The 20,645-nt window shown below is 32.7% G+C and overlaps 1 protein-coding gene across 1 annotated transcript in view; it reads left to right on the top strand.

Annotated features, from left to right (window-relative positions):
• Window positions 1–328: 328 nt before the first annotated feature.
• The window catches only part of LOC145688151 (uncharacterized), a 45,002-nt gene continuing 24,685 nt past the window's right edge, over window positions 329–20,645 (top strand). The window contains exon 1 of the mRNA XM_081761966.1: window positions 329–599. Coding sequence (XP_081618092.1) covers window positions 582–599 — 18 coding nt within the window. The 5' untranslated portion in view covers window positions 329–581. The remainder of the gene's footprint in view (window positions 600–20,645) is intronic.

Here is a 20,645-nt window from a genome sequence, read left to right as displayed (position 1 = left end):
AACCAACGTCAGATACACTCGAAAGGAAGTCACGGGACTTCAAACATACGCATGATGATATACTTTAGATCTCATTAGAATCCACTTATTACCCTCCCTACTTTCTTGGTCTTCGCTGTCCAATAATAACTTAGTCGGCGTGTGGATGTCGTGGTGCCATTTCTGCCGGCAAAGTCAGCTGACACGAGGAATGCCATTACTCTCACCTCCTCTTAAACCAAAAGCATCTCTTCCATTGGTGTTCTTCAAGCGAAGCTGTATGCTTATTGGTTCTGCGTGACATCACGGTTATTTTTAATCCCGTGATAGAAGCAGCGTTGCCTGTGGTGGTTTCCTGAAGAGAAACTAGTCCAATAAGAACAGGTGTTATTGTTGCCGCGTAGCCATTCTAACAGTGAAGCTCTTGAGACAGTGCGAGCGAGAGAAGCGCCCCGTAGCGGACACGGGAAAACTCGCGAGGAACTGCGCATGTCCACGTTACTCCAAAAGAAGAGATAGAATAGTGGTGAAAACTGGCCGTCACCGTCACACCCACGCAGCAGCAGGCAGCTGGTGTCGATCTTTGGTCTTCGTGATCTGAGATGGCTGATTTTCAAGAGGTAAGGTACACGCACGTGACAGTGTTCCACATTTTCATGTGTTGTTTATTTTCTCAACTGGATATTTTTGAAACACTTTTATTTTCTCATATCAATGATCTGTCCTGTGATCTCTGCATCTTTTAAGAAATCATCATTACCATTAAATATAACACAGCTTAAAGCTCGTTAGTATCATAAATAAAATATGTTATTACATTTCATCCATATTTGAACAAATCCACAATACTTTGATACATTCATTTTTCTCTTCTGCATTACATGAACCTATGCATGCTTTCCGAGAAAGGTAGAAACGTAGTAACAAACTATATATATATACATATTTCGAAATTATTAAGATAGCAAAGTGATCATATCCACTTGTATTATTAATAATAATCCCTATTCTTTCATGACGATTCATATGTTCTAATTAAAAGTTGACCCCAACAAGTATTTTGAATTAATATTACGGAGCGAAGTTCTTACTTCGACCTCTGTATTCAATATTTCTTTTACTCCCTGTATCGTCAGAATGCAGCTTCAGATTTGCGTGGAATCATGTTTGAAAAAAGGTGAATAATATGGCCCGCTTCCATGCTTAGTCTGGAGTTGCGGCCTATTTTAATATGCTTCAGAAAAAAAAACTACTCAGAGCTCTGGAGCAAAAAATAGTAAATACTATTTTCCCTTTCCGTGTAGTTAGATTGATATTCTAATCGGAACGTATTTCATTATGTTTTATGTCTGCATATACAGAAAGTTTTATATATATCAACTTAGTGATTTCTATTTGTTTTATTGTGATTTATGTTTCTTATATCAAGAAATCAAGCTAGTGATTTCCATTTGCAATTTATTTATTAATATATTTTTCAAGTACAATGTTTTCTCCTTGGTTGCTTGAATTGGAATTTAGCGTCCTTTCGAGGAAGCGGGGCTATATTAGACGCGAACCTACACCTTAACATATGATTCGAACAGAATGAACTCCAGCTGGGAATCGAACCCACATCCCCCTCGCTGCAAATGCATACTTTAACTTTACAGTCACTAGGAAGTTCATTTTTTTCTGTACTGACTCTTTTCATATTAGAGGTAATTGGCTGTAAACATGTTTTTTTTCATAATTATTATATTTAATATTTTATTTATTTGCTTATACTGCAGTCAGCATTTAAATAATATTCATTTCACTTCTTAAACGAGAGCCTACATGCTGGAGGTAGAAATACAAGCAATCTCCTGATACGCAAATAACATTGTAATACATAAATAATCTCCTAACAATTCATTTAGATTTTGTTCTCACTTTCTTAAGAAAATAATCATGCAAATTATAAAAAAAGAGTAAAGATAGCAACGTATTATGTATGCTAGTAGTTAGTATTCAACATATTATTATTATTATTATTATTAATTGTGCGGCTAAACAATTAATGCACATTATATATATATATATATATATTATAGTCTTCGTTTACTTCAATAGTCCAAATTGTATTATTTAGAATGAATACATAATTTGCTCGCCGATTTTTTCATACTTGAATGTGCACGCACGCGCGTAAATATAAACATATTTCAATTTATTTCTCTACTCAAATTTGCTCATCTCCTATTGAAGACGCCTGCTTCATAAAATGGAACTTGATGAATCAAATCAATATATCTTTTTTATTCAGTTTTGCTAAGCTTCAAACCAGAGCTAATAATATTATTTACGTATTGTATGCAAATAGATGATGTTATAAATGTGTGCAGACATAAAACATTCCACAATCGAAATTGTTAGTCTATGCTTATTCTTATGTAATTATATAATTTATGAAAGGGAAGTGCCAAGACTGTTGTTACATGAGTACTCAAGCGCATCCGGCAGCTAAGTAGCTCTTCATAACCTCTTAAATGTACAAAACTAAACTGAACTGCATTTATTGCGTTTTAAGGCTTTGTAACAACCATATTGTTAGCTCATAATCTTTAACAGTTTGCTAATTCAGTTAACCACTATAGAATAGTAAATTTCCCTCAAGATGTGCTGATTATGAAGTTGCAGTGAGTATTTAATTAAACATACATGCAAATTGACACTTTAGTGGGTTTTCCTCGTAATGAAGTGATATTGGTTTGTTTTTATTTACTTTGTTCTATGTGATTTTGGTGAGCTGTTTCTAAATAACTTGTTATACATAGGGAAACATAATGGTGTACTAGTCTGCAAAGAGCGAATGCATAAAACATTTACCAATAAACGATATGTACGATGGTACATGAGCAGTCAATTTTGGAAAGGTGATATGTCCAGTCATACAACAGCTCTGGTAGGAGAAACGTATGAACTTGTCTTACACTATCAGTGTAAGAGACACCAATAATAGCATAGATAATTTTACTGGTCTCTATACTCTAAGAAAAAAAATAATAATGTTATTTTTAACTAAATATCAAATTGCATTAAATTACCAATTATAATAACAAACTAGCAAAATCTAACTTCGCATTTGGTGGATATTTTTTTTATAAAGTGTTTTATTTTATACATGTTTGCTCGTAACGGTGACAAATAAATTCATTGCTGTCGTCCCCATTAAATCTGATAAATCAGTCAATGGACATATCTTTTAACATTTTCAAATATCATTGGAATGCATTTCGCATAAAGAAAAAAACAGTTAATGAGTTTTAGAGGAGTCAAAACTAAAACAATAATCCTTTCCCGTTTCCACATACTTACCTACAAACATACACAACTGTTATATTGTGAGAATCAATGTTTTATTTCTTTATTTGGTACGCTTTATGTGTTGTAAAAATTCTTTACAAGCAAAACTAGAATTAAAAAGGCAGCATGATAGGGAAAATATTTCTCTCAGAATTTTTAAAGATAGATAGTATTTATAGACGCTTTTTATAATTGGCTTCGGAAGAAATATTTGACTTTAGTTAAAAATGATTTAAAACATACATCTTCAGAAAAAAATCATAGATCTTTGTACGTAGCTGTAATTCACAACATGCCATTAGAAAAGATACCGATTTGATTAGCTAATTACGTAAATTTGAATGTGCATGAAAACAAATTTTACCTTCAGACTTGAGGTAAATTAAAGAACAAGATGGTTGTCACATATAAGAGATATAGCCACTTTAAAAACAAAACAGAAAGGAAATTAAAGGAAAAAAAATAATAATACTTATACCCATAGTAAGCAATTTTAGGTTGAAAGTTTTATTACAGCTGGAGGCAATAGTTTTGACCTGCCGTCACTACCACAAATTACGGCTGCGGATTCCAGTGCGACAACAAAGAGCGTTAGCCAGCCAGACCGTTCTGTAACCTTGCTTCTCACCCCCGATCATCTCTCTTCTTTTTCGCTCTTTCGGAGGTATTTCATGGGATCCCCCGAGAAGCCGACGATTTCTGAGGAAGATTCCTATTATAGAAACCGCAAATGAACTATTATACATTAAAAATAAATTGTAAGAAAATTTAAAGCAAATTATACCCACCTTAACTCTAGTATTATTATCATTACTGTTGTGACCATTTTCATAAAAAATAAAACACGTAAAATATTAGCGCACTCAAAATGCTTACTTCCCTTGTTTATGAAAACACACCAACACGGAACATTATTCATATAATAATAATAATAATAATAATAATAATAATAATAATAATAATAATAATAATAATAATACACAATTAAATCAAGACAACTTTTTTGAACACTGTGTACTACTTGCCCATTATCTAATATTATAACAACTTTACATTTTGAGTGTAGCTTTGGTACAGTTAATTTATTTTCAAACCTGATCTGGTAAACATAATTTGTTTCTTATCATTTCCGCAAAAAAATTCACGTATGTGTTTAACTCATGCGAGAGTTAATATGTATAGGATCCGGAATATAATTGCGGGACACATAATAATTGTAACGCACATATATACAAGAATACATTACAAATAAACTAAATTTAAAATATGTCACACTATTATAGTCGCTTCATCTATTTAATGTATAGTTATTCTGCGGTAAGAAAAAAAGTGCTTCGTCTGTGTAATACAGGTATTAATTTCATATAGACAAATTTCATTTCATATTTTTTTTTCTTGGATTTAAAGTCCAATGTCTCGTCTCATACATAAAATTGCACTACTGTATGTACAGCTTACATAGGCTTCAACTTCCCAAACAATGTATTTAGTGGGACCAGGTATCTCAGTGGTATAAAGCTTACCTCTGGTGACTGGTATCCTTAGTTCGATCCCCGGGCAAGTAAGTTTTTGATTGACAACATCGTGTAGGTGGGTTTTCTCGAAGTACTCCAGGTTATTTCCACATTAGTATTTCATCCTCATTCGCTTGCCCTTATAATACGTTTCCTTTAGCTTAAAGGCATGATTGTGAAACGTTAAACTAAATTATTTCGTTTCATTTTCATTTTTTTACCGAATAATCCATTTAGTGTTTCATGCATGCTGTTCAACTTATGTGTATTGTTATTGTCAACTATGTTATATAGTACTGCATTAGTAGAACCAATTATATTATCAGTTTTAATTAGCAACTTTTGAATCAGAGACCAGATGCAATGGTGTTAGGAGTATTTGCGCTGGCTACGCATCATTCAGTTGAATGTGTGTCAGGTGGCTGATCACAATTCTTCACACTACCGTTTTTCTCACATTTTTAATAATACTAATAAGCACAATCCTAGTTTGCAACATTTTCCCAAGAGAACATTATTGGTTTGAAATAACGCCAAATAATGCACTTTCATGAATAAATCATGATATATTTCCTGTTAATTCATAATCATTTGCTATATTATTGCACGAAAGTTAAAGGAACATATGGAAAGCAAAGTAATGTATGCGCATATTTACTTTTAACATCAAATGATCTTTTCAACAGTATTCATAGGATGACTGACTGCAACACCTGCATTTTGGAAAACTAACAACTTTATGTAAACTCGACACCATAACAATGCTAAGTTTAGTAACATTTATGTCACTAACTTAAGTTTGTATATATATTAAGATTAGTAGCATGTAGTTTAATTAAAAGTGAAATCTGACCAAGCCAAATTACTTTTAATATTAATAGCGTTGCAGATTCGAGAATGTGTCATTCCCTTTATCAGACACATTATAAAATAAAATCTAAGTGCTACAACTTAAATATCTCACAAAATGAGAAAATATCATTTTTAACAGCCAATGAAATTCTTCCTTTGATTTTAACAACTTTCAATTGTTTATGAGTATCAACCTTTATTTCATTTTCTAATATATATATATATATATATATATATATATATTCACCAAGAAAAATAATACATTGCTTTCCTTTAATACTCAGATTTATTTACTTATGAGTTTAGTGTTCCTTTCAGCAGTGAGGCTATATATTAGACACGGACCTACAGCTTAACGGGGAATCTGAACCTCATAAACTGTCGGGAATCGAACTCGGGTCCCCACTCAAAAGGGTGTATTCTAACCACTTAGCCATTATGGAGCGTTCTTAAATACTCAGCATTGTATAAGAAGCGTCCCTATGCATTTCAAAATATAATGTAAGAATCAATATTACATGCATGTTTTTATACATAGATATGAGAGTCGATATACTGACCACTTATATGTTATTCAACTGAATGTCTACTCTACCATATGCTTCATGCTCTTCATAGATTGTAACTCTAGGGGGCATTTCCGTTACGTATAAATAGAGGTCTAAGTTTCACTTTATATATATATATATATATATATATATATCATAAATTTGATCATGACTTCATCGTACTTCAGGGTAAATGTTAAATGAAAATCATATTATGTATAGTTTTTATATATAATACGATTTTCATTTACCATTTACCCTGAAGTAGTATGAAGTCATGGTCAAAATTATGATACTTTTCATACGATGTTTAACTCGTTCGTGTACCTTTCTTTAAAAGTTTCAAGCACGAGATAGGTTGGACTCTCCCTGGGGTGCCCCTGAGGAAATTTTTGTTGCTTCGATGACATGCAAATAGGAAACTAAACGCAACCAGTAAGTCCGATTAAATACGGAACAGAAGCTTGGGAAATATTCCTATATATTGGTAATAATAACAGAAAATGTTAACATAAATTTGATAATTTTACTAAGTGACAGTAGCAGAACGTTCATGTCTGGTGCGTTGAGTGCTAGAGTCAGTCCCACGGTATATGACTTTTGTGATAAACAAGTGATGTGCTTCAAGTTATATCAAAGTATGACTTTCTGCATATCTTACAATGATTGCCTTAATTATTTGATGCAACACTTACTTGCTACTTTCTTATTTCATGTCAAAGTTATCGTACAAAAATCATCCGAGATGTCCACCCACACAGTGCTCGTTAGCAATCTCAAAATTCACTGGGCTCTCCAAGAAAAATAGTATAGGAGACACGTTGGTTGTAACAAAAATAATATAGTTTTGTTGGTAGGTAAATTGTATCTATTTTCGGAAATTTTCGCTGGTATTAAAAGCATAAATATAATACAATTGAAGTTCAATTAAGCCATCTTTGATTTAAAAATACTCCATCAAATTATTATGGGAGCAACATGCACCCTGAAACTCGCCTATGGGCATCCAAGTGGCGCAATCATTGGGTGTTCAAATCCATATGTCGTTTTCTGAATAGAGTGCACCCTACGAAAAAATAAAGTTATTCATAAATAGCGTATATCAATAAGATTACCCTTTCAATCAATTGAATGGTGACAACCATAAAATTATAAATAACATTGTAGTCAAAATCGAGAAAGGTTAAAAAATGGCAACTACTCGAAAAAAAATCGTGCGATAAACAGGCACAAGCAAAATAATGTCATTTGCCACATGTATAATGTTTATAATCACGGTTTGCTTAAGACTCACGGACTCGTCCAGCTTTAAACTCCTATTGTTCCTGGAACCATAAGTTACGTGTATCCCGTTATGGTTTTCATCCACTTAATTATTATACCAGTGGAAATGATCGAAAAATCTTCAATATATATTCTAAAGTTAACTTTATACTAATGATAATGATTTATTTATTTCAATATTTATTGTGACTACCTTCAGGAAAAATAGTGCGCATAACCGGTATATATCGTTAAAATGTTAGAAATACAAACTAAATTAGTTCGTAATACATTGGAAGACAGGGTCTAAGATAAACTCATTGGTGTTACAGTACACGATTTGCTTCAATCAACTACAAATATTTCAAACATACAATTGCAGTTGTAATTTATTTCAGACTTGTCACTATGATATGAAAAGATAATGATTCATACTTGCTAATATGTTTTCTTTGAAATAATATATATATATATATATATATATATATATATATATATATATATATATATATATTAGCCATGTTTCATCGTAATACGCATCCTTATGATATTGTAACGATGAAACAGAAGCATATTTGCCAGTTATTCGTGAAAATTTACTCAATATCTTTTACTCTAGGCCGTAGTCCATTCTATAATAATTCAAGATGCTTTTCAGTGCTTCCAAATTCCTAGTTAAGTCAGAAAATGTGGACTTATACACGAAATCGAACCTAGTCTCATCAATGCTCATCAGAAACAACACTAACTTTTAGGCTAGACGACAGCATGCAATGTACGAGCATACACTTCCTGGTTCGATTTCCGGCGGGAATTAATGCGTTTCGGACCCATCTTAAGCTATATGTGCACGTCTCATATAGCCTAGGTTCCGAAAGGCGCGCTAACTCAAAACAACCAAAACAACAATATATAGTCTGTTTACAGGCAGGGACTTCTTTATAATAATGATGATTATAATGAAGGAGCATTTAGTTCCAACTTTGAAATCAAAAGCAAAACTTCAGTTTCACATATCGTATGTAACATTAAACACTCTCAAAGTTTTCTTCTGAATTTATTCAGTGAGAGCATCAGCACAAAGTGTGTTTAGGATCTTCGGGCTACGACATAGTTGCGTTTCTACTTTTGGTGTGAGTCGGAACGCGCCCTAGGAAAAGCACAGTTTCAAAATCATAATCCAGAATATTAAAATATAACTAAGCCACAAAAAGGAGAATAGTAATGCAATCATGCCATATTGCACAACGTACTGTAAAATTCTTCCACTGCACATAACCAAACTAGTTGTCTTACGTGTTCCGTAAGTACGACACTAACGGTGTAAGACAAACACAAACGTCTGAGGAATTATTATTATTATTATTATTATTATTATTATTATTATTATTATTATTATTATTATTATTATTATAACAAAGATCAATGAATGTCAGCATTATGTAAGAAAATATAATATTAATAGTGAAATTTTGCAAAAAAATGATAGTATGAGAGATAAAGGAGTAAATATTTGACATTTCGTTTTAATGCACATATACAGAATATTTATAAAGAAGGGAAGAAAATAATTAATTATCTGTTCAATCAATGGTCTGCTTTTTGTCAATCATATGCATATATACCTTTACACAAACTGTTGGTTACATGCAAATCCGAATACGTATCAATTATTGGGAACAATTTAACACAGACTCAAAAATACAATCGAAATGGAACATTTTTTTTTTTAAATATTATTATTAGAATGCTTTATTTTAAGTTAGGTTCAGACTGTTATTGTAAGACATCAAAATGCGTACTGGAAAACATATTTTAAACTTGAATCACTTGAAGATAGAGGAATCTTTTTTTTCTTTTTGATATGAAATTTGTGAAAAAGATGCTTGACAACAACTGTTATTCAAGATATATATATATATATATATATATATATATATATATATATATATAAACTTGAAATTAAAAGTTCCAATATTAGGTACAAGGTGTAAAATTGTATTTCAACCAAGCAATATAAAACGTAATTTAATCTAAAGACTTGTAATAATCACTGTGTGTCTTAAAAGTAAATATTATTCATCTTGATTTAGCAATGAATTTTAAGAAAATACGCTGGGTTTATTGCTTAAATATTTGTTTTCTTTTTATTCGCCTATTTCGTATGCAATTTACATAATATTTCTTTTTCTGTCGATTTCTGATTTAATTTTATTTTATAATTTCATAATTGTATCGCTGAATTATACGACCAAGTGCTGTTTTTTAGCTGTTCTCAGCACGTTAATGAAGTTTGTTTTATTATTATTATTATTATTATTATTATTATTATTATTATTATTATTATTATTATTATTATTATTATTATTATTATTATTATTATTATTACCACTATTACTTGTTATGCCAGTGAGAGTTTTGAACAAATACCGTCGTCTGTCGAGGCTGTCATAATCCGAGAACCCCCCTGTATAATAGCATCATAAGGAAATAAATTGCATTATGATACTACCTTTTCAGTTCATTGTTTTTAAGTTCCAGTGAAATGTAACACAAGTCGTATTGTTCTTATGAGACACCTTTTAAAGATGTATATTCTGGACAGCGTGTTGTGAAAATTATGTCTGTTATCAGAAATTGAGCAAATTTTTACTGAAAGAACTGCTCTGTCTCGTCTCACGTTTCGTCACAAAAATTATATCTCGTCTCATGGGAAGCCCTAGTTGTTATAAAAAATGTATGCTTATGAATGTTAAGATAGCTATCAATCACAATAACGGTCAATAATTTGTTTTAATTTCAGTCTTGTTTCTGTTGCGCTTCATCGTAATTTAATAACGGTGTCATTTTTCAGTGATAGATTGTAACTTTGCTGAAAAATCTGACAGTGTAATTAGATTATTCATACCCAAATAACATGTTAATTCCATTACATGATACGTATGTTGCGTACTGGTCTTCGGGCAGTATATTCTCAGCACCTGTTGCTTGGTAGAAGTTTGCGTGTAGTGTAAACGGTTATTTAACAACCAACAGGTATAAAAGGGGGAAGTTTATTTCCCCCTCTGAGAGTTCGTTGATCACAGTGTGTAACAAAGCTTATTCTCGTTAAACAGGAAGTTGTATTACTCGGTAATAAAAACAAAATCAGGATTTGTTAGAAACCTTGGACAACACTGAACAATGCTTTTATTACTAATTGATTTCATAGAATTTTTGCACGAAATTATTTAAAAGAAAAGCTAAATATTTCGTTTTTTTCATCATTACTGATAATATTAATATGTATTACTATTATCTTTATTATTATTATTATTATTATTATTATTATTATTATTAATAATAATAATAATAATAATAATAATAATAATAATAATAATAATAATAATAATAATAATAATAATAATAATAATAAGGCATTCTGCCTGTTGGTAGGTCTTGGGACTAGTAGGATACTCCTCCCTTAGTTTAGAGTCTGGAAATGTATTTTCAATGTTTCTCCTCCTTCAATTTCCTCATTTAGCTCGTTTCAAATCATCGTTAAGTTGTGGTCTTCTTCTTCCTACTCCTCGCTTTCCTTCCACGTTACCATCCAATGTGGCATGAAAGAGGCTATTTCTTCGCAGGATGTGTCGAATTCGGTTGGCCTTTCTACAAAGGATCCTGGCTGGATAAGAGATATATTCTTCAATATGTAATTCAATATTTTGATGGAATCCTCAACTATTAGATTGGATATACAATTGCGTTATTGTTCTGCCCAATCCTTATATCTGGTGTATTATGTAAGTTAAAATTTTGCTTAGGTTATTGTTTGCAATTAACACATTATTATTATTATTATTATTATTATTATTATTATTATTATTATTATTATTATTATTATTATTATTATTATTATTATTAGAGTTACCACCAACCAAACCGAACCGCTAGTCATATGTAGTTACTTAAGAATTTCGTTATACAGAACAAAGTGTTGTTTTAAAGTGAGAGCACAGGTAAAATATATTTAAGTGTGAATCTTTAATATTATGAATTATCGTTATTGAGATCAATCATGGGTGTGTTGTTTATAAATATAATTTAAGATCATATCATTTAAGCTGATATCATTTAAGCTTAATGTGCAGTTTTTTAGAGTTAACATTTGCATTACCCAACAATTTAATAGGGAATTGCATAGTAAATTTATATACGAGGGTTAGAACTTTAATAGTGGTAACATTGCTTTAGAGAAACCACGAAGCGGAATGAGATAATGCTCCTCGTGCTACAGATTAGCCACTTCACATTAGTTACATACCTACCTTACTTAGGTACGAATTGACTCTGCTTTCCGACGCCACGCGCAGGTACAGTAGACGAGAAGAAGAGCGCCTCGTGTAACGGGCGGTGTAAAGCAGGACCATTGTTGTCATGATGTTTTAAAAACAAGAAAACGGAGTTGGATAAAAAAAAATGAATGTGCCAGAAGCCGTACAGCATATTGGTGTCATCAAGGTTTTCAAGGCCTTCGGGAATTATGCATTGCCTTACACAACAGTGGCAAGTTGGGTGCGAACTTTCAAGGATATGTGTCAAAATACGAAATATATGTAACGGCCTGGGTGTCCCTGTGTCAGTGAAGAAGATGTTAATGTTGTTACCGCATTACTGGTCACTGGTCAACGCCATACTAATCCTTAGCTGGCTCAAGTGATATTATTATAGCATATATCTTGCATATTTTGCACATTCTGAAGAAAGGCTTGGACAGAATAAAATTGCATCACAATGGGCTCCGCATGATTTGACGGAAATGTAGTAATGACTATGATACGACGCTGCTCGTACCCACTTGGAACGCTACGATCAGGAAACAGATCATTTCATATGCCGTACCATTAGAGTGGATGAAACATGGACCACAGCTGCAATTGAAACGCCAATCAAATGAATAGTGTCAGGATGGTTCAGTGCGAAAATACAAAGTTCGTCAGAATCTCAGCAATCTGAAAGTTAGGGCGATTTTAGAGTATGACTGGGATGACGTAATTCTAACGCACACTGTTCTCATTTTTGCTGGACAATGCTGGTGCATACTAAGCACAGGTGTCACTTATTTGTTCGATTGACGGTGATGATACTGTACCATCCACATTACTCCCTGGGATTAAGCCCTTCTGAATTTGACTTGATTCCTGAGATGAAGGGACCAGTTCGTGGCATTCATTTCAGGACTGTTCAATATATTTTTCAGACACTAGACCGGTCTATTACAACTATCAGCATAATACTATGCTGTTACAGGTATTCAACAACTTCCACATCACTGGCGACGGGTTATACACAATGCTGGTGAATACATTGAATGACTGTAAACATTTGTAGCATGTATCTATATTGTATCAGCGGATATAAATAGTTGTTACTATTGAAGTTCCAACTCTCGTTCATGCGTGTGTCATTCAAGGATTTTTTTTAAGAAGGTACAAACCCGATAATTGACGTAAAAGAATCAATGTGTTATTTGGTCTTTCTCTTGCATTTACCACGCAGTGCAATATTCGTGCTAGCTACCGCACATGCGCGGCGCGTGGTTAATATGAGCCATGCAGTGAGAAACGTGCCCTAGCCGTAAAGGGTAGCGAGTCATGGCGAAACAACAGTGTTGATGGTATGGAGTGAAGAAGATATTCGTTCTGTGATCCGATATGAGTAGGCAAATGGCCTTGCACCTATCGACAGACATAAGAAGCTGGTTATAATTTATATAGACTCTGTAATGTGAGTCCAAATGGTGCAAAGGTGGTGCAAATTGTTTTCTGAATGACGAGCAAGCAATTCGATAAAGAGTTTCCCGTCTCTAGTCAGTGGCGCAGCATTGGTTGACAAAATGAATTTTAAAAAAATGAAGTATAAGGATAGTATGACATTCGAAGTTTACTTTATCACACTCAGTCGGCAGCTTTCTGCTAACTTCCAAATACTTGAAAAAAATGTGTAACTGGTAGATGTGAACAAAAATATGATGAATCATGTTAAAAAAAAAAAAACTATTTGGCGGAGGAATAACCCACTTCAACATACTCAAAAAATATTCTGCTCCCAAACAGCAGATACAAAAATAAATTGTGATAGTGATATTGTTGCTTTCCTAAAATCTTTCATTGTGATTCATTGTGTGTGCATACAAAAATTGCAGGCTACTAAATAAAGGAAGTGAATAGAATAACGTAATTAGATAACGTACGCATTTTGGTCAGAAACTATCTTACCCGGTATAGTGTTTCATATTTTATTTTTTACGCCAAAGTTCAGGCATATGACTAATGATGTAATAATAGCTAACTAGCTAATCCCTCAATTACAAAATGAACAATATTTACTCTCGCCTTACTGAATAAAACTGAATTGATAATTGTTTCAGAGTTAAAAAAAATATATATATAAAGAGAGAAGGGATGTTACATATTATTTTCCTTTCTCATTTTGTATTCATAAAATGGCTATAGGGAGGAAATGATTGAATGGTTTAAATTGTATTTGTGAACATAGTACGTGGGTTGATAATTTTTTCTATCCTTACACTTTCATTGCAATGCATTTCTTAAGAGCAAGGTGAAATAATGTTCTCGTATGCCTTTCAAAATATATACATATATATATATATATATATATATATATATACTTATATGTGAAGAACGAGTATTTCACGTATGCTGTATTCTTAACTAAATTAAAATTAATTATCTGTGAGATAAGTCTTGAGGCAATCTCTTCTCAAAAATGTTTTGAAGGTGATGTCTTGTCTCAAAAACCCCATTTATAAAACACAGAACTGAAAAGTGCAGCATGTGCTTTTAGGATATCCTTTCTGATAGTGTCCCTCTCTCGTGGTCTAGTAGCTGGCACATATGTTTATTACTTTATCACGATATTATGGAGTTAACTTAAAATAGTAATGTCCTTAATATTGTATAACACGTTTTTTTGGCACTCTAGTTTACTCTGCAAAGAAGAGTCGTGAATGCAATTTTGAATTTTTCTCTGAAAAATCGGAGGGCAATATTTCTAAACTGACAATAATTAATCTATTTCCCCATGTAACGCAAATACAATATTGTACAGTAAAACCCATTAATCCATGGAATCATGAAGATATAATTCTTTGTCATATTTTACTCTGCATGTTGAAAACGTACATAAACAGAACATCTGTAGGTGATGACCAAATATGGTTTTCTACATATAGACCTATGTATAGTTTAAGTGCTTTCCTACTTCTAGCTAATTATGTTCGTAAGTAAAAATCGAACTGTTCCACCTGCACAACGGATTAATAATTCTACTTTGAAAGCAGACTTTATTTAACAACTAGTTCAGCAGTTTTCTTAATATGAAATTATTAATAAACCGAAAACACAAATGTTCATTAGTTTCTGAAAGTGATTTAATCCAAGATGTTGAATTAACAAATTACCCACTAACATATATAAATTAAATGCATAAAAGCAGATTTACTTACACATTTTTTTTTCTTCATGGAGTTATTTTGTCCAATCTGGGAGTATTTGTTTGTTTGTATGTAAACGTACACCGCGATGTATGTGATCTCTGAAAACACTCGATCGATTTACTTTACTGTCCCATACTTGAGATTGTTCACCATCTATAAGTTTCTAGTGCATAGGGATGCGCACGAGACGAGTCGAGACAGGATTTTCCTGACAAAATTCGAGTCGAGACACGGCTCTTCGAATAGATAAATATACATTTTTCGAGTCGAGACATCACTTTTACAGCACATTTTCGAGACGAGACAGCCACAAATCTTGTCTCGTGCGCATCCCTACTGGTGCACAATTTCATTCTCTGCTATAACTAGAACAGTATTGTCTTATTCAGATATTGCGATAATTTCAGCTGCATTAATTATAATTGCTTGGAGCTTATGCAATCCGTCATATTACTTTGTTAGGTTATATAAGTTTCTGGATAAGGTGTTTAGGATCTCTTTATCGGAACGCCTAACAAACTTGCACTATTTAGAAATAATAGGACATATTATTATTATTATTATTATTATTATTATTATTATTATTATTATTATTATTATTATTATTATTATTATTATTATTATTATTAGTGTGTATGTTTACTTGCATATTGCATATATACCCACTATTAAATTACAGCAACTTATGAAGTAACGTTTTAATCTTTGAACCATCTGCCACTATTCAGTCTACAATAATGGTCTCTTAAAATTGCTTAAAAATATATGTAAGTCAACTTGAAAACTTACTTTTATAAGTACAATTCAATGAAACAAGCGAGCTGTTGTGTTAATTTAAATGTATATGTCATTATTATATATATATTTTTTTTCTGAAGGGCATTCAATCTTTCAAAGCATGATGTAACTTCCGGTACAATAAGCACGTAAAGATGAAAGTGAATTACATTTACTACATCATGAAATCTCCGTTTCAAATTGCTATTTTTTTATATAAATATGCTGAGTTGCAGTAAAACATTTACTGTCACTTCTAAAATTGGAAAAGAAAAATAATGCTATCGCTGGTTTGATATTATTTATAAGCCGACAGCTATTTGCATTTGTTTATTTTTTTTAATATAGTTTTATTTATCATCTACTACGTAACGCAATTTGACACGCTGTCTGCTCAACTTTTTCCCCACCAAATAGTTGTGGATTATATGCTATTAAAATAAGTAGCAAAAATGCATTAAAGGTTGCTTCTTAATTACAATAAAATATATTATAATTCTTCTTAAAATAATGTTCTTTGTTATGACCGAATTTGCAAGAACTAAAAATATAATAGTTCCGTTTGTATATAGTTAAGCATACCGATGTATCATCTAAAATAGCAATTTGAATGATGAATAACATATTTGTTGTAGTTACAATGGGTGGGGAAGGAATGCATTTGTCTTCCTTTCTTTCTGATCAGGGTGGAGTTCTTCAGGAAGGAAGATCCAGCATTCTGGATTATGTAACAGTTCTACCAATCAATTCCTTAAAGGCTCAACTTACATCATCATTGTTTGGCATGTTCAAAATATTGCAAGGAGCAATATTTACTGTCACTATATATGTACTTCCTTCCTAGTTCTTTCACGCTTACAATACAAACAAACGAGAGAATGAAAAATAAAACAATTTTACTGGTTGTAACTGATACAAAATGAATTAAATGGTGCGAATCAGATTTTAAAATACTCTTCAATTTAAAATGGTTTGAAAAAATATTTACAACGGGTTATTGTTTGTGTAGAACTTCCTGTTTGCATGACTAATATTATAATGATGCATGATGTTCAGCAAAATTAACCAATAATAAATTATATGTATTTTACTCTCACAATTATCAAGTAATATTATTCAACTGAACCTGTATGACTACTGACTACGTTTGCAATAACAAAATATAATTGTATTTGGTAATGACACTTTGTCTGTCATAGCATTTATTTTTCTTACCTGACTTTTTTTTTTAAATATCAGAACTGCTATAGACTTGGTAATATATATTGATAATATATTTAAATAATTCAATGACATACTAATATATATTGTAGTTGTTTTATCCTAACATTTATTTCTCACTGAAATATTTTAAGAATTAAAAAGAATTTCGATCTCAAGGAACGGGAAATGATTCAGTTTCTGTACCATTGAAGGTGACCGTAATACCCATAATATCTGCCCGGGTTCAAACCCTGCTCCCGCCAAGTGAACCTTGTGGTGGACAAACACCGTGTGCGTGGGTTTTCTCGGGGTTATCCCGTTTCCTCCCACTTTCTTCACTCCACCATTTCATTCATCTCTCATCATCACCGTCTCCTTTAGCCTAACCGGCATAACCGTGGGACGTAAAACTCAAAAATTTCATTTTATTTTTTTCCATAAGATCTGCAATGAACTAACTCACAATGTGTCGGTGGATTTGCCCTGATATGATTATGTTTATTATCCACATTAGTTTAATGTCTAAGTGAATACATATACATTGAATTAATTTTTCATAACGAGCTCCTCTGTGGCTAAGCGGTTAGCGTACGCGCCTTTGGCGTGGAAGGCCCGGGTTCGATTCCCGGCGGGAGCTCATGTGGTTCGGATTCCACGTTAATCAGTAGGTCCACGTCTCATATAGCCTCGCTGCTGAAAAGGGACGTTAAACTCAAAAAAAATTGTCATAACGTAGAAACGTGAATAGAATACTAACATGCAATTAAAATAACACTATCATAGATGAAGTCCTACAATATTATAAAAGGAAAAAATCAAAGTATAGTATATTTACAAAACTCAACAAGATGTTCACAAGACTATTTTAACCTACTACAAGTCGAAACTGAGTGAAATTCTTGTAATTTTCAGTTAATTTTACTTTCAATTAAATATACGAGCGGTTCAGGCGAACATTGGGCTAAGCGACACTTCCGGCGAAATTGATTTATTAGATAAAATGGGTCGGGATTCAACCATAAAGCAGTATATTAGTCCTTAAACTTCGAAAATGTACTTACAAATGGCAGGAAAGTCTTGTTTGGTATGAATCATTGCGTTAGATAGCATACTCAGGTTAAATTTTCTTTCACAGTTTACTCGAAAGCTAGAAAATGAGACATATCATTATATTTCCCCGAGCCTCTCATATGTAGTGCTTGCTTCTTTTTCTATATTGATAACATCATGACAAGCAATACTGTACGAATATAAATGTAATTCTGAACAGCCAATCGAAATGTATCTACATATGGCATGTGTAGATCATCATAGATATGGTGGTATCACTAGAAAATCACTTCTTTCAAATTGAGAAACTTCCATTCATCACAGTTCTCCGCTCTTAAACGTGGGAATTAGCCACTTTAAACCGTTCATAAACAGAGTCGTCTTCTCTTTGTCCATTGTTTACCTTCCGTAACACCGTATATCACGTTTTTCGCAGTAGCATATCCTCTTAAAGACCTTAAACAAGTATATTACTGTCCACTCTCCCTAACTTTTGATAATGTTTACTCGTCATTTTCCTCTTCTGTTGTATACATTTCCCTCTATTCTTCTCCAATAATGAATGAGAATAAAAAGTCGGTGTTTTGCAAATAATTCTGTTTCCTGTGTGTTGATTCATGAAAAGGAATTGGGAACTTGCACACAGGATGCATTCTAGTCCGCAAATGTTTCCAAAATACGCATAATAATGTCCCAAATGTCCGTTAAAAATAAAGCAAATAAGATTCTTGTGAAGGACTTAGGTATTGATGTGCTATTCTTCTCGTTGTCAATACAGATTTTGTCACTTAATATGTAACAGCTAACTAAGTTAAGTCAACAAGTTTGCAAAATATTCACGTGTCTGGCTCTTCAGTTATAAATTTACTTGCATGGTATACAGAAAATTCAACTAAAATATTTTAAATTTCCCAAAACATTTGCGTATATTGAGATTATGATTTGTGTGCAGCTATAATATAAAATTCATATCTTTGTTATGGCTTGTTTCTCAGTTATGCAAGTGATAGTAGCAAGTAATGATCACTTTTTTTTTGGGGGGGGGGAAATATTTCGAATTTAACGTATTTAAAAGATTATGTTTTTTTTTTTCTTTCTTTTCTTTTCTATTCTTTATCGCTACAAATGGCATTAAACATACCAGGTCACAATGTCTTTCTCAACATAAAGATGTAATACATTTCCCGATACTAATAATATAATTTTACGAGAGTAATAAATTTATTTTTAATCAATTGTTAAGAAAAAATATTGTGAATGACGTAACTAACAATTTTTTGAATTGTACAGATTATTTTTTAATAACATTGCTTAGATTCCAGGTCACACAGTTACTTACTGTGATTATACTGTTCTAATGTTTTGTTCTTTCTTCAATCACATACATACATACAGATATTTTTGTAACAATATACAGCTGTCAACATTAATGTTTCTGTTAGATTTACAGGTACGCGGAATTATTATTACAAATCACGTTGAGTTTTATTATGTATTTCAAAGCAGCCTTCGCCACTGTTTGACACGTATAAAGTAATGCATTCTCTTATATCTTAATTAATGACATTTTCGATATGTTATAGAGGGTGATTCATTTATATCGAGTCCAAATTAATGTACAACTTTACCGTACATGTGAGATTGTCATGGGACACACAGTAGTGTCTCGTAATTCCCGTATTAGAGTATTACGGTCGAGCGTAGTTAGATGGTGTCGAAACTGAACAGAATCTGAAGGAGGTTTAATTAAGGTATTTTCATACGCTAAGTTCACGGTGTCACACATCGTAGAAATGTGGCGAGTACGTAATTTTCGTGTAGATTGTGTCACTAGAAATCGTATTATACGTAATATGCGGCATTGAGTCCTGGACCTACCACACCGACGCAATCAGCTAGAAATCGGCCTCCTGTGAAGAGGACCCCGCCGCTATTGTGGTTTGTAGAATGACGACCTCTAAAATTCCCTCACATAGCGTGAGATAGCCAGTTAATGCTGCATATCGCAGGCGACAATTAACTGCGCCATTCACAGGGATGTAAACCTCACGGTCGCTCGCAAGAACAGTGTGTGCGCCCTAAAACCGTGTCATGTGGCTGAGTGAAAGAAAATAAAATACAAGAAGATGTATGAACATCATCTCACGGATGATTATTGGAAGTTTATTGCTACGCTTGAAGAGGCGTGGATTTATCCCATAGAGAGTGGTAAATTTCGTGCCACTACACACAGATATGTTGACACCAAGGATCAAAACATATTCTTCCGTCAATGTGCAGAGAGTTTCCCGAAAGAGTTCATGATTATAGCCAGCTTTTCGTACAGAGGCAAACTGTGTCTCCGAAAGGTAGAGCGAAACGTCAAAATCAATGCTGCGTACTAGTAGATTTGTGTCCTGACTAAAATGTACCAGCATACAATTCCATCATTGAACGGGTAAGACGTGAATCAGGTTGATCTGTACCAAGACAAGGCATCCAACCACATAACGAAAACATCGCTGAAATTCTATCGCCATAAGGAACAGGAAACTAGTGTTGCGTCAACTCTGACATCCCTATCAAGAGTCCAGATGCCAGCCCAACGGACTATTGTGCTTTCGAATTCACCAAGTGGCGTCTGTCACATCT

The sequence above is a fragment of the Thermobia domestica genome, chromosome 6 (assembly GCF_964235325.1).
Source record: "Thermobia domestica chromosome 6, izTheDome1.hap1.1, whole genome shotgun sequence".
Classification (NCBI taxonomy): Eukaryota; Metazoa; Arthropoda; class Insecta; order Zygentoma; family Lepismatidae; genus Thermobia; species Thermobia domestica.
Note: the sequence above shows the minus strand (reverse complement) of the source record. Positions and strands in the feature narration are given on the sequence as shown.